Source organism: Myiozetetes cayanensis, unplaced genomic scaffold, assembly GCF_022539395.1.
Source record: "Myiozetetes cayanensis isolate MyiCay16 unplaced genomic scaffold, myiCay2020 scf7, whole genome shotgun sequence".
In the NCBI taxonomy this organism is placed as follows: domain Eukaryota; kingdom Metazoa; phylum Chordata; class Aves; order Passeriformes; family Tyrannidae; genus Myiozetetes; species Myiozetetes cayanensis.
The window spans coordinates 11,860,353-11,876,679 of record NW_026087964.1 but is presented as its reverse complement, the minus strand read 5'-3'; the positions used below and the strand labels follow the sequence as shown (position 1 = coordinate 11,876,679).

The 16,327-nt window shown below is 40.7% G+C and overlaps 1 protein-coding gene across 1 annotated transcript in view; it reads right to left on the bottom strand.

The window, feature by feature from the left end:
- Positions 1-363: 363 nt before the first annotated feature.
- Positions 364-16,327, bottom strand: part of C1QTNF7 (C1q and TNF related 7) — a 36,354-nt gene continuing 20,390 nt past the window's right edge. The window contains 4 exon segments of the mRNA XM_050338420.1: positions 364-2,031; positions 2,772-2,846; positions 2,849-3,016; positions 3,836-4,016. Coding sequence (XP_050194377.1) covers positions 1,400-2,031; positions 2,772-2,846; positions 2,849-3,008 — 867 coding nt within the window. The 5' untranslated portion in view covers positions 3,009-3,016; positions 3,836-4,016 and the 3' untranslated portion in view covers positions 364-1,399.

Genomic DNA, 16,327 nt, shown 5'->3' with positions numbered 1-16,327 from the left:
AGAACTCCTGATGTTCCTAGATATTTTTACGATGTTTGATTGTTGCCACTGGTAAAATGGTTTCTTCATTTCCAGTGGGGATTGATACAGTTTTTCACCAATGAATCTTGCTCTACTCCCATCTGATAGAAGGAAGTGCCAACTACTACCAGAAGTTTTATCTCCAGATACCTGCAGACTGTGATCAAATCAATTCTTAACCTCATTGACAAGAAAAGTAAATTGACCCTGTTACATCTTTCATGTAATCTGCATGAATAGAATTATAAAAATTTTGTTTTCCAATTTTCAAGTATATTTTGAAACACTGACAGAAGTAGCAGCTTCCTAAGCAGCTACTCTTGACTCCTAGTTTTACTTCCTTTTATCATACACATAAAGGGCTATAGCAAGAGCCTACTTTGATTGTTCATATTTAGCCAATGATCCATGGGGTCCTGTGTACCTTTTCCAAGTTCATTGATTTCCTGAATGCAGTTTTTCAGTTTGTGTGTGATCTACATTTATTTTATTGCATTTGACCATACTGGGATATAACTAAGGCTGCTTTAATGGTGTGACTCCCTTTGTTCCATAAAATTTATGCACATTACTGGTTTCTATCTTTTTTTTGGAGTCCACAATTTTCTTCAGCAACAAGCTTATACTTTTTTCCATATTTCTTGTCAAGATATTGGATGGCATTGAAAGAATGGCAAACCCACTAGGAATTACACTGAAAATATGCACATTGAATACTGATTGATTGTCTTCAAGTTTTCAGATCACCCAATTTTTAATCTTTTGATATGTTTAATACCAGATTCTGGTCTTTTATGACTGCTATTGGGTAGTCCTCAGCTAGTACAAATCTTCATGTATTTATTGGGAGGTTGGTTGGTTATGAATGTTATTTGTTCTTGTAAGTATCAGATGGAACTGTCCTTGTGACCTGTTCAGAGACATCATGAACCAGAAATTCCTATTTTATTCCTCTCCTTTTAAAAATTCATTGTTATATCTGTTTTTAATGTATTGCCTGTCTTAAAATGACCAAAGATGATATTGTGGTCAGTTGTTCAATTTTATTTTAATATCATATACAAAATATCCATTCTACATTGCAACTTAATATATTTTATATAAAATCCAATGTACAGTATCTTAAATTTGTTTAAATAGTATTATAAACATAACTTTCAGGAAGAGTCAGTCCTGGAGTGAAGCAGTTCTGTTAATCAAAGTTCCTTTTGATATCCCTGCTGTTCAGTAAAAAATCCAACTTAGATTCTAGAAACATCCTCACTGCAAGAATAAACTCCCAGATTTTTATTTTTTCTTTCAACTTTGTGTTTCCCACACAGTGGATAAAATCCAGTGTTTGGGTGTCCAGTTTGAATGTCATTTGTTATCATCTGCTTCAGAGCTCATCTTCATCTGATAAAGCGTCAAGGTAATCTGTGTCAACGTATAGGAGAAATCCAGAAAACAAACTGTCTGCCCACGTTGGATCAGAAAAGAGACCATTTTGATCAGTGTAAAAGATCTCAAGCCATACTTCATCTTCTGGCTGAAGGTAGATCACCGTGGACCCAGAAGCTACATCATGGTTGCCCGTGTTAGCATCAAATGTCTTTATCCGGTACTTCCCATTGTGGACCAGCCCAATCGCAAGATGCTTGTTTGCTAAGGTGATATCATAAGAAAAATAATAAATCCCTGGGATGGCACAAATGAACTTCCCTGTGGAAGGGTTGTAATGCTCCCCCTCATTGAAGAGGACTTTATTGAATACAATTGGTAATCTTTCCTCTGGGTAGCTCGTGGTGATGCCAACAGAAAAGGCAGATTTCAGCACTATCTTTCCACACTTACAGACCCCTGGGGCACCAGGCTCTCCTCGGTCTCCTTTATCTCCCTTAGGTCCAGGTGGTCCAGCTGGACCTACTTCACCTTTGGCACCAGTCAATCCTCCAGGTCCTTTTTTACCAGAGTGACCTTGGTCTCCTTTCTCTCCAGCTGGTCCTAATGGCCCAGTCTTTCCTCTTAAACCTTCAAAAACATTTTAAGTTAGTTAATTGTTTCACATATCACCTCAGTTAAATGATTTTGTGGGCTACTGGGTGTGCCTGAACAAACAAGAAAAAGAGGGTCAGAATTTCAAAATACTCCAAAAATACTTTCAAAATCTTCTAGTAAGTTTGTGAAAAGAATGCCAGGTTTGAATAAATGACCAGGCCTCACAGCCTGCAGGTCCTTTATTTCTATATTCCTACTTTTCTTCATATGTCTTGATTACGCATTGAAGAATCTATATGTAACCAGTCTGTTGCTGCCTGAACTACAGGCACTGTTGATAGGAAGGACAGTGGTTTGGCTACTTATGTAGTGATGATTATGCACTAAATATCTCACACAATTAGAGCATTTTTAGTGTGTACTTAAGTACCTGCTAATCTTTTACTCCTGGCTAAGGGCACAAATAAGACTGTTTATTTGACACCACACATGGTTCATTCTTCCCAAACTTTTAGCATCTGTGTGCAGGAAGGCTGTGTATTTACTTTTCTTTACACTGATGTCAACATGTGCATATTAGACATATCTAAAATAAGTCTGCATATTTTCTTTCTCTCACTATATGTATATATATGCATCACACTTAAACCCACACAGACACATACACACATTCATCATGTATCTGTTTATATATATATATATATATATGTATGTATGTATAACAGTAATGATGAAATGTCTTTGTTGTGTTAGGTTACACAAGTATTCAATACCTGCACTCCCTTTTTCACCTTTTTCTCCCTTCCTGCCATCTCTACCATCTCTTCCTGGAAGACCAATGCGTCCATGTGGCCCGGGGATCCGCTGGCTCCAGGGGGACCTGCAGGGCCTGGCAAACCAGGGATGCTACAGATGTATCTGGTGTAGTAATTTTCTCCTTTGAGCTGGCTTTGAAGTGGTTGCTCACTTGTATAGATGGCAAAACTTGTAATGTACAGCAACACAAACATCCTCACATCTGGAAAAAATACATATGAATAAGACTATGCATATTATGTCTCATGCAGATGTCTCTGAATATGCAAATAAGTGTGACATTGTGATGCATTATGCACAGGTATGGGTGCAGAGCTCGATCTGCGATTTCTGCATTACCAAAATCCATGTAGGAGGCAAGGAGGAAATAGTATGACAATAGTATTACTGGTGAATATCAGCTTTTTTTGGCCAAATGTTGAAACATGAAAAAAAGAATCTGGATTTTTCAATTCAAAGTCCTTTGCTTGCCTAGGTTTATTTTGTCTTTAGGCCCTACACAAGCTTCCCAGAGAAAAGCCCTCTTGCTGAGGGAGTTATGTCTGCATTAGGAGGATGTGCCTGTAGGAACAGTCTCTTCTAGTGAGGATAAAGCTTATACTTTCATTTAATTTTGAAATTTGCCCTTATCGTGGAAAATGAATCTCCAATTCAGATAACCGCAGCAGAAACTTGCTGAACCTGCAGAAAGGATGGCACTAAGAGAGCTGCAGCTTCAGTGCCTGGTTGGAAAGAGCACAAATAACCACTTCACCCTAATCGGTCAGGTGGAATCAGGCAGCGCCCTGCAGGGGAACGGATGGAGTGTGAATGGGCTGCTAACAGGTTTTTTTTTAGCCCTGTCATATGAAATGAACTGTGTTGCAATGTCTTGCAAGAAAATTGTTTAAAGCTTTATATATAGTATTTGGTTGTTTTCATAAACTATTTAATGGTGATTACACTTCTCTGTTTCACTGTGTCCTGGGATACTAAAGAATAGTCACTGTACAAACAGTGACATGCTGAGGGGTTGCAGTACCTGATATACAAAGGTGTCTTAATTTAGTGTTGCATGGGTCAGGTGAGAATCTGCAAGCCAAACTGTTTTTAATAATTCCTTTGCTGTCTTTTCAGAAAACTTGTGTGGGGTTTTTTGTTGGAGTTGTCCATTCCTTCAGGGCTAATTTACAGCATTCAAGGAAATCATAGTCCACTGGGCTCTGTGGGGAGAAAAAAGAAGAAATAGAATGGGGGATTGAGAAAAATATCTGTGTGAAATACAACCTACATTTTTTACAGTGAATCATAGAATCATTAAGATTGGAAAAGACCTTTGAGAAGATCAGCATGTCCAACCATCCACCTAGCACCATCACCATGTTGACCACATGTCACATTCACACATTTCTTGAACATTTCCAGGGATGGTGGTTATACCATTTCCCTGGGCAGCCTGTTCCAATGCCTAACAACCCTTTCCATGAAGACATTTTTCCTAATACCCAATCTAAACCTCCCTTGCTGCAGCTTGACATCATTTCCTCTCATCTCCCACTTGTTGCCTGGGAAAAAAGGCTGAGCCCCACCTCGCTACAACCTCCTTTTCAGGGCATTATAGAGAGTGATAAGGTCTCCCTGAAGCCTCCTTATCTCTAGGCTAAACAACCTCAGCTTGTTCAACTGCTCCTCATGAGTCGTATTCCAGGCCCTCCACCAGCTCTATTGCCCTTCTCTGGACACACTCCAGCACCTCAATGTCTTTCTTGTTGTGAGGGGCCCAAAACTGGACACAGCATTCAAGGCTGAGCACAGGGGGGCAATCACTGCCCTTATGCTGCTGGCCACACTATTTCTAATACAAGCCAGGATGCCCTTGAGGTTCCTGACCACCTTGTTCAGCTGCTGTCAAACAGTGCTCCCAGGTCCTTTTCCACTGGGCAGTTTTTCAGCCACTGCACCAGCTTGCAGTGCTTCATGGGCTTGTTGTAACCCAGGTGCAGGACTCAGCACTTTGCCTTATTTCCCTTCATACTCTTGGCCTCTGCCTATTGATCCAGGCTGTCCAGATCCCTCTACACAGCCTTCTTATCCTATAGGAGAACAGCATTCCTGCCCAACTTAGTGTCATGTGCAAAGTGACTTGTGTGTGCTCTTGGTCCAGATCACTGATGAGGATATTAAACAAGGCTGACCCCAACACTGAGCACTGGGGATCACCACTGGTTACCAGATTCATTCTCAAGCTCATAGTCAAAGAAATTGCATAGTGAATTGATCTAGAAATTCTTGTTCTCATTCCTTTCTTTGTGATACTGATTGGTGGTGACTGACTGATTTAAACTCCCAAACCACTACCTTTATTTACAGTTCATAAGTACATTTCAACAGGTATTTGCCCGGGTCAGATCTATTCATCATGGAAAAGACTAGCTTATACACATACATGTACACATATACAGTCTTTATGAAGAATCTTTTCTGTTTTACAGAACAGAAAATTAGAAACTGTCTTGGTATAAGTGGTAATGCAGGAAAAAACATGAAAATGTTTTAGTTGGGGAGAAATAATCGATGCTCCAAAATTCTCCTCAGTGATACAAATTCCACTTTTCATATTAAGCATCTTGTGTCAAATTGACAGAAACCAAACTATTGATTTTGCCATCATTTGATAGAGACTTACAGTCAGGCACAACAGCCTCCACGAGTGGATTAGCATATGAATGCTTAACATTACAGCAGAACAGCAAAAAATAACTCCAAGGCAGTTGTTAGCTACAAGCACAAACTTCACAGTGACGTTTGCTCTGAGGTACTACTGAGCGAACCCAAATAAAGCTTATGGATTTTCATAGGACTTAAATCAGGGACAACAAAGCTCTCTGCAGAGAAGAACAACTTTAAACACGTAGCCAGGAGGGAACAGTCTGGAGGGAGTTCATGCTTAAGAATGCATATGCATTTTACACAAAGATTGTGGATAAGAAGCAGACACAAGCTAAGGATCCAGGACTGCAAAAAAATCCTGCCCTTTGCCAGATGAAAGTGTAAATCAGTAGGCCAGGTGTTCCCACACTGTGTTGCATGTAATCCAAGCAAAAAAAGTCTCAACAACTACTGCTTTTGCCTGTGTCCAGGACCTTTTACAAATCAGAGTAAGAGCTGACACACAGCTGCTCCTGTCACTGGCTGGCTGGTAACTTATTGATGTGTGAATCTGTCTCCAGCTCCCAGACCTCCCCCACTGTTCTTCTCATGTGCCTACAGGAAATTAATTAGTCTGGGACATGTATTTCTGAAAAGAGCATGGGAAAAAGGTCATTTGGGGAAGGTGAGAGGAATGGGGTTGTTGAAATAGGAATGTGTCTTAGAAGCCTGGGGTGTTGTGGTTGGACAATCAGTTTCGGAAGGAGAAGGCAGAGAGGGGAATACACAAAGCTTTCAGTTATGGTTTGGAGATCTTAAGGGGTAATGGCTCTGTGAAGCAGAATGGTGGGACTGCAGGAAGGGGAACAGAGCTGGATTGGGAGATAATGGGGAGAATGTTCAGGTGACGATGTTTACGGGACTGAATTTAGTCTTGGGGGGAACACAAGCTGCTTCCAACAGTGGTAGACAACAAATGATATTCAGGAAACTGGGCATTAGGCCAGAGAATCAGAACTTCTTTTGCTCTTTGATTTCAGACTCTTCCATTTCTTCATGCATAGGAGTGGTTGTTTTAAAAGGAGGGTGGAAGGTGCCTTTCTGTTATTGCAGAAGTCTCTGGAAGGTGTGAATCTCTTCAGACCAAGGGAGGATGTGCAGTGTTGGACCCATGCCCCTGTTTCCCAGTGTGTGCTCTAAAAGCACCATTGTAATGCTAAAGGTGAATAAGAACATACAGCCATGGTTTTTTTTTAAATTTCAGGCTGAATTAGGAGGCCAAAATCAGAGATTTCAGTTCACATGGGCTTATGAAGTTAGAGGCTGTAATAACCTCTCAGATCACTTTCTCAGGAGTCACCTAAGTTGCGCTAAAATATTTGTTGCCAGAGAGTTAACTGGTAGGCAGAAAGTGAGTCATAAATTACACTTTGTTCTTGGCCTCTGGTTGTCCTTCTCAAAGATACAGACTTTTGTCCATAAACTGGGGTAGGAAACAGAGTCATTTATATCTGCCAAGTAATTTTTCTCCAGGGGAAAGCAAAATTTGAACAGTTCAATGTATTTTTCCAAATACTGAAAGCCAGAACAAGCACATTTTTTACAACAATAAGAGTCATCTTCATCATAACCATCAACAAAAATAATAAAAAGAATTGTATGAACACAGGGTTAGAATAATGTTATTCCAAGTGTAGGAAACAGCATTTCAGTAAGTTTCAAATCTACTGGGCAGAGCAAGAGTGCACATCAAGGCATTCACTGGAAGGCCATGGGCATGCTGATCAGTTCTAATCATAGAATCATACTATAGTCTGTGTTGGAAGGGACCTTAAAGATCAACTAGTTCCAACCTTCCTACTGTGGGCAGGGACACTTTTCACTGGACCAGATTGCTCAGAATGATTTCTGGAATATATTTTCTAAGTGAAAGTGGCCGATTCCTTTGTTCCATCACTGTTCAAAAGGTCATCTCGTTCGTTTGATAGTGGTAAAACACTGAAAAGGGATTCTGGATCTAATACCTTGCTGCAGTTAAGTTGGCAGGTCTAAAGAATCCAAAGCAGTGTGACCAGCAGGTTGAGGGTGATGATTCTGCCCCTCTGGTCCGCTCTGGTGTGTCCCACCTGGAGTGCTGCGTCCAGCTCTGGGCTCCCCAGCACAGGAAAGACATGGACCTGTTGGAGCAGGTCCAGAGGAGGGCCACAGAGATGATCAAAGGGCCTGAGCACCTCTCCTATGAAGACAAGCTGAGAGAGTCAGTACTTGAGCAGGGCTCTTATAAGAAAGATGATGACTGACTTTTTAGTAGGGTCTGTTGCGATAGGACAGTGAGTAATGGCTTTTAACTAAAATAGGGTAGATTTAAACTGGATACAAGGAATTGCAGGGGGGTTGGGCTAGGTGACTTTTAAAGGTCCCTTGCAACACAAACTATTCCATGATTATATGTTCTACCTTGAGAATGTACTCTGTAAGCTGCATTCTCATTGAAGTTAGGTGCTGGGCAGAGGGTCTTTAACATCAAGGTATTAGGAAATCTCATTTCAGTACTGGTATACTCTGACTATGTCATTAACATTTTTTTAAATTTAGGAATTAAGGAGTTGTAGCAAATTCCCAGTTTTGAGACTTCCTGGTATATGATCTAATCTTTCTTCCTTGTCCAACTATGCAGAGCTAATTCTAAAATTTACTAATTTGCATTGTTTTGAAACAATCCTAGGAGATTTCCCCTGAATCTGTTATAAATAAAAGCTGGGACAAGGGCCAATAGCTATTAGTCACAAGTTATCATGGCTGTGTTCTTGGTTTCCTTGCTAGATTCAATTCCCTTCCAATACATATTCATAACTGTTTGAGCAGCAGAAGAGGGTGTGTTTTAACTTCCTTGTGCAAGAAGATGTAGACGACAAGTTGTGATGCTTGTGGGCCTTTTCTGTTGCAGCACTGGCAAGGGACCAGTGGTGAAGAAAAGATAGTCTATATATCCTCTGGCTTTCTAAAAGCAAAGGCCCATACTACCTCACTTTGCTACCTTGAACCCTCACTGTGAGATGTACAGACCTTCCCTGACTCTTCTGTCCAGTAGCTGTGGTAGGAGAAACAAGGTGGAGAAGGTAATAAGTTAGGATGAGAAGCAGAGAGGGACACCTTAAAAAATTTGGTTGAAATCTCACTGGCTGTGCCTGTCTTTTCCCTCTCAAAACATGATCCACGAAAGTCAGTTGTGTCCACATGCCTGAAGGTTTCAAATCTGCCAGTCAATTTGCCACCACCACTGACCTTTCTACAAAGCCTCAGAAACAGTGGCTTACAGTTTGGCACACTAGACTCTGCAGTTTCTTTGCAGAGTATGATTTTTGTGCCATTTAAAATACAAGTCTTAAATGGGGATTTTTTTCTCCCCCCCTTCTTTTTTTTTTTTTTTTTTAACATTTTTCATCCATCTTCAATTGGCAGCAGTTTTATGCATCTCCCAGCTTATTTTGTGTTATGGCAGACTATGCTGGACTTCCAGAGCTCCACCCATTAAGACCATGCCTTACTTTAAGGAATCAAGAGCACAGTTGGCCCCCACCACACTCCTTGGGTTAGCTACACAATCCAGCAATCTTCATGTGGCTTTACGTTGTCTTTTGCTTCCCTAGTGTAAGAAATAGAGAGTGACCCAAAAGATTTTGAGCAGTCTGAACTTTCGATTCCCAGCGCTAGAATAGCTGGTGCTGCCCAAAGGAATCAATCAGCCAGTGGGAAAGAACATTAGCTAAATATTCCTGAGAAAATAATCTTTAAAGACCCCACTAGCAGTGTTGACATTTACCGGTCTCACTTAAGTTTGTACTCAGTCATATTTGAGCAGTCTCCTTCATAACTATGTTGAATGCAGTCAGATTCTTCAACCATGCCTCAAGATTTCATGAAAAAATTGAGTGCTTATAATAAAGACCAGAAGTTCAATATGTTTGATTTTCAAAATATCAAAGGAGTAGGAACAATTTTATATCTCAGTGTTTGACTTGAAACATAGTCTCTCTCTGCTTCCAAGTATTCCCATTATTTGAAAGGTTTTTTTTCCAAAAAATGCACCAGAATCTGATCAAGGTGTGTTGGTGAGGTAGCTTGACTCAGTTGGGGAACATTTTAACAAGAATCCTGGCAGGTGAAGGAGTCTCACTGCCAGCTGTGCCAGAACACACAAATAAATAAAACATGACAGAATTTGTTTTGACAGAGGGCCGAGAAGCAAGTCCAGTTGCTTACAGTTGGCAAGTAACGTGGAGACGATAAAATGTTTGCTTGCAATGTAGTGAAAAATGGCCAGGATTTAACAGTGTAAGACTCAGGATATGAGTGTCCCTCCACGTCAGGAACAAGCTTCTTTAAAAGGTTTTCTCCATTTTCTTCAAATGAGACAAGAGCCATATATCAGAAACTGTCTTCAGGGATGACCTACAATTTGAAGGGATGGTTATGAATCTGAACTGGAATAAAGTGTGTGAAAGCATGAAGGCATCTAAAGATGTGGATAGTTGCCTAGAACAATGTGCCCATCTCCTGTGGAGTGCCTTTCAGTTCAATCAGGCTTCCTCTTCTTGGTTCTAGCCTAGCCCTTCCCAGGAAAATTTCCATGTCCTGTCTTGGATCATTTTGCTTTACCAGTCTTGAGATGACAGAAGAGAAATAGAGACCAGACCGGGAAAACTATTTTGGATGGCATGAAGAGAGAAGAAACAGAGGATGAAAAAATAAAATTTCAGACTGCAAGGTACATGGGGACAAACAAGAAGAAAAGTCATAGCTTATTGCCACGAGCTATAGGGGACAGATTTCCACTGCCCTGTGCCTTCTGTTCACTTGTGTTTGCACTTGGGCTTCTTGAGCAATAGACCATAATGAGTTACCATCATGAGAGCAACCACTTTGCACAGGGGTGACTGACAGGGATCAGCCAGCAAAGTGAGAACAACTTTGGGAACTTTGCTGGATATATAGCTGAGTATGTTGTAGTCCCTGGGCTTGACTTGATTCTCATCCTCTCAGGATAAATGTCATTTAATAGACCACAGACACCTCTGAAGATGGATTGTCCTTCACCCAGTTGCTCCCTTGGTATTGCATATTGCACCAAAGAACAGTGTTCACCATTTAAGAAGATAATGTGAGCAGAAGACAGCTTCCAGACCCTCAAAGGGACACTCCTCCCCCAGCACATTGTTTTCTTCTGAGAGTTCATCAAATGATATCACCCCAGCATTGTCCTTTCTGGGAACCCTGCAGAAAAGAGGCATCCAGCCAGGGACTGCATTCTGCATCAAACTAGGAGAAGACTAAAGGAGCAATTAAAACGCTTGGGCAGGACTAACCTGGTTGATTTTCCCTGAAAAAAGTTGAGGACGGCTCCCATAAACCTGTCCCACAGAGGAGTAGTGGAGGCTGTGACCCAGGGCAGGGATCAGCAGGGTTCAGCTGAGTGACAACCTGTTGTCCCTGTTCTGCTGCACATGGAAGAGGATGTCTGTCCATGGCTTGACATGAGCAAATTTTTTCAAACTGCAAACGGTTGTAGTTAAGTCAGCAATGTTTTTAGGTCTACAAAAGGTACCCTTGCTACACAGCAAGTCTTCAGCTTTTCCAGGAGGAAAACTGGAAGTTTTGCCTAGCTGGGCAAACACAGATTCTCAGGACAGCAACGAGAGACCCAGGCTGTCCACACCTGGCATGGCTCAATGCCTGAGCAACCTGTAACCATGCCAGTGCTGACAGCTTTCTTGCAGGACTACATCCACAGGACACTGCAATATCCCCTGCCCAGCGTTAGCTGCAAGGTCTCCATCTTCTGACCCTCGGTGTAATGTTGGCATGTCCAAGAGCAGCAAAAATCTAACCTCAGCATGAAACTGAAGTCAAACTTAAGGGAGAGCTTGTGACTGTGAATCTAAATTTCACAGAGGTGTGAAACTTAGGTGGTCATGTCTCATCAGCACAAAAGATAAATGAATTTAAATGCTTAAGTTTTACTGTAAATCAGTGGAGCTTGAACTTCTGAAAGCCTAAGGTATTTTGAAAATGGCATGGGAGCTTTGAAGCCTCATGTGCTTTTCAAAATGCCACCCACACTTGTCTCTGTCCCCAGCCTCTGGGACTGCCAGGCTCTCATGTCAACCCTGGTGGTCTCCCTCCACTCTAGTGCCCTAACTTGTCAGGAAAAATCTGGCCTCAGAATCAGCATACTTTCCTGACTGTGGCTGTTCTGAGAAAAGTCCTGTTCTTGTGGAGAGAGCCTACCTCAAAGCTATTACTTCAACAGTATTACTTCCATATTTATACTGGAATTAAAAAAAAGGAGAATTTGGCCTGGTTTAGCAACATGTGTGATTGTTATGGTTAATGTCAGATTCAGGAGACTGGAGCCAGGAAGATATAAAAATAGAATGAAATTTATGTCATGTCTGCTTTTGGGTAATAGCAGGTCTTTAAAGTATGTTTCTTCCTGATTAAATCAAACCTTTTATTTTCAGGGAGGTTGACCTCTTTGTGAGACTGAAGGGCATGCACATTAGAAAGACAGATCTAAACAGTTTGTAGCTGTAAAATAAAATTCCATTTAAATTCTGTATTTTCTTACTGAAACAAAGGCTTCTGTTTCCATAGAAGAGCAGAAGGGACAACCCATCCCATCTCCCCTCAGACTTCACAGGAGTGCTAGCTCCACCCAAGCCCACCCTCTGCTGTCCCATTGGTACCCAGCAAGCACTCACACAACACCTGCATTTCTAGTTGATTGGGTTGGTGTTCTACAACTTTATATCTTGTGAAGGTGTTTGTGTTGGGCAAGGTCTGGCTGCTCCCTGGGACTAATGGAACTTACAGGGAACTGGGAAGCAGTTCACCAGCTCACCAGCCAGAGACCAGCCCATCACCCCAGCAGGGACCAGGGCAGCCTGGAGGCAGCCAGAGGCACCTTCTGCATCTGAGGCCAGACGAGGATATCAGCCTGTGGATGTGGGTCAGCTGGGCTGAAATGGGGTCCTGGACCACGGGCAAGGTATTGGGACACCCCAGGAGAGGCTGGCAGGGATTTCAGGGATGTCAATGCCCTCATGGCTCTGACAGGTTGTACTTATTCAAAGAGAAAAAAAACACTGTGGTCTCAGCATGGGTCCACTCTACACATATGGAAATAACAATTTTCAGCACAAAGCATTCAAAGGTCTGTTTAATACCATATGGATCCTTATGCCTCTTCTCACTGAGGCATTTGATGAGCCACCCAGCCAAACTGTGTCCCTCAGAATTTTGTCTTGCTTTCATCAGTCTCCTGAGGAGAACCATTTCTGTGTTGGACTGTTTGGATTTGCTGAGTCTCAGTCCAAGTTGTTTAGAGTTTAATACATGACTTGCCAGGTATTGTGAAGATGTAGGTGTCAGGCTTGCTTATTTGAAAAAATATTTGGATTGTTCTTACAACACATTGTAAAATTTAAAATCTGTTTTAAGACCTCTTTCTTTTTGAAGTAAGAGTGACAGTAATTTTTCCCTCTGTATTTCTGACTTGGACAATTCAGGCAGGCAGCTTTAAATCTCTGAGTAAAAAGCTTGGAAGAAAAAGAAATAATTATCTCATTTATTTGTTTTCTAATTTGTACAAACCTTGACAGTGAAAAACTCATGCAGTTATATAGAACTCTGGAAAGTCTGTGCATCTGCTCAGTTAACTGCTATAGTATAATATATATCCTAATTGCAATGTATCCTGGTAAGTCTTTAAAAAGAATTTAATAAGCATAAGATATTGAGAAGAGAGGAGAGCTTTGTATTCTTTTGTTTGACACAAATTTGTCTGACGCAAATTTGTCTGACACAAATTTACTTAGAAGAATGACAGTTTTTCCCTGTGACATGATAACTTCAATTTGATACACATAATAATTTGTCAGCCTGTTTCTGTACATACTGAAATCAAATGCAAATCTCTCTCTTATTAGTGGCATTTGATCAAATTCACAGAGAGGAAGAAAGAGAACAGAGCACAGAGCTTTCCTTCAGGAGATCTAATTTCTGTTCCTTGACCAGAAATGTCTATTCCATGCCAATTATTTAATATTACATGCTTCTATTTCTTCATCAGTAAAACAAAAACATCAATAATATCAGGGATAATACTGTGGATGTAAAAGCAGGTTATTCCAAAAGCACTTTTCAGATTCTGCTTTTCTTGAGTAATTGTGAACTGCCATTTCGTATTTCAAATCAATTCTCTCGTGGGAGATTAAAATGGATGAAGTCAGCGTAATTCTTGCAGTTTTTTCATTACAGTGGTGATGAGGTCTAGCACCTGATAACTGGTAACTTCTGACTCTGTAAGGGAAGGTGTTTTCTCACTTAAGTCCTTGCAACAATAATTGGACTGATTTCTTTTGAAATCCATCCTATCTGGGAAGTGTTTATTTCCTTGGGTTCCTCCAGGGAACAGCACGAAAAAGCTGCAGCTGTCAGTCATCATGCCCCTCTTCAGTAGGGAAGTCTGGCCTTTGGCTGGTGAGGAGCAGGCTCTGCCTTGATTTTGTTTTGCATGTGTGTGTGCTTACTCAGGGTGATCTCAGCACAGTCTCCATGGGACTTAAGGAGGCATTCCCAGACTGTCGAAGGTCACAAAGTGTTTAGCAACCAATTTAATCTCATTTTCACTTTAATTTCCCTTGACCTCTGTCAACAAGTCCCACCTAACCTTGACTCATGGGGTGTTAGAGTCACCCTGGGACGTCCCCAGTCCAGCTGATCTTCCCCATGTTGGTTTAAGATGCCACTGCGCAGCAAACAGCATGTCTGGAGCCATCTGACCCAAACGCAGTAGTGTGCTGAGTTTGGTCTGCACAGCCACCAAAGGTACTTTTGGGTGGACCCCAAGCTGTGGGGCCCAGGTGGGTACCAGCTGGATTACCCAGACACAGCACCACAGGAATAACAGGACACACAGGTGGCACACAGTCATATCCACAGGTGACAAAGTCTTGGGGTGCACCTGCAGTGCAAACATAGCCCAGAGTAGTGGTACGTACTGGGTTATGCCTAAGTAGGCATATTTCTTAAAAAGAAAAGGGATTATAGACAACTGTCTTTGCAATTCCACAATCAGTGAATATAACTTTGCCTTATTGTAGGGTCTGGGGTTTTGCTCAAGCTCCTTATTCAAGTATCTACAGATATAATTTACAATGATGACAATATGTTATTTTGCAGTTGCAACTCCATGGCAGCAGCCAGCCATGAGCCTTTTTGAATTTTAAACAGTAACCTCAATTTAAATTTATTTCTTAAGAAATTCTGGCTAGTCGGAGACAAGCAGTATGGCAGAATCACTTCTAATGATCTGTCCCCCAGAAATTTCCTTACATAATTATTAATACAAATAAAATATATATAAAAAAGAGGAGTCATGCAGGGCTTAGAGCATATCAGCTTCAAGATTTCATCAGGGTAAAGGGTTTTGCAATTTCCACTTTAATGGAAACCTACAGAGATTCAGAACATATTGACTTGCAAATAAAGTTGAAAATACATAAAACATGGAGAAGCTTTCTCGTGCCTTGGTTAAAATGACCTTTCCTTTCAGTGATAAAACCATTTAAGTTTTATGGCATTGAATCAAGATATAAAACTGAAAAAATTTATTATAATTTAAAGCCTTTCAGATCAGTTCAGGCAGTTGCTTTTCCCTCAGCCAGGGTATAATTTCATCACAGACAAATATGTGTATGTGTGCACGTGTGTGTGCACATCTTTACATGTACCAGCCAAAGGAGTCTCATTTTCACTTAGCTTTTTTCCAAGGCCCTGGAGCATGGTGGATACATTTTATGTCAAAGATAATATTAGAGGTTTTTTTTCTATTTGACTTTGACTGATGGAGTTAATTTTCTTTAATACAGATCTATTCTCTGATGGCCTGAATTAACGGTATACTTAGATTTGTTCCTAGCTGATAAACAGTAAGCTGGCATGTAATAAGCTGGTTTTATCTTTGTTATCGGTGTCTTCATTGGGAATTGCAGAAAGCTGTGTTCTGATATGTGTGATTTTGTTTATTCCTTAAAATACACATTATATCTTGAGCAGGATAATTGCAATTGAAAACTCTTCTATGCTCAAAAGTCATATCTTTCCTGCTTAGGGTTCACCCTTTCTTGCTGTGAGATTGATTTCTTAAGAGGCTTCTGTTTTTCCTCTGTCTTTGGGAAAGTTTAAATATATGTATGTGCAAATATATATATATATATGTATATGTATGTACACACACTGCAAAGTTAAAAAAATAACTTTCATAAATTTATCAGCTCATGGGAGAGAATACCAAAACACTTCATTTGGAGACAATTTTATTGGCATAGTTTCTCTTTTATAGTTTTTATCTATTCTGTTTATTTTGTTAATGCAGGAAACTAGGTCTCTGCAGAAGTTCAAAAGCCACTGCTGTTCCTTCTCAATAAAATTAATTGGTGTCCCAACTTTTTCTCTTGGGGCAATTATGAAATCATCCATAACAGTAATTTCATTGTGTCTCTATTTTGGGATTAATGTTGCATATGAGGGATTCTGGTAAATATGATCAAAAACACTTCTAGCCCTGCTCCCTTGCTCTTGGGCAGTGTCCTGTAGCAGGCTCTTGTGCTCTTCCCAAGGATGTGGGAAGTGCAGCCATGCTTGCCAGGAGGTTATCTTCCTGGTTCCAGTGCTCTTCCAAACTGGAAATATTTTCTGAGTACTTGATTTCTTGTCAACCTTGCTGGACTCTTTATCCATAAACTTAGAAGGAGTTTAAACTCTGCCTTTTCAGAACATTTCTAATAATTGGTAAATTTGTTAAATTAATTATGCACAGCAT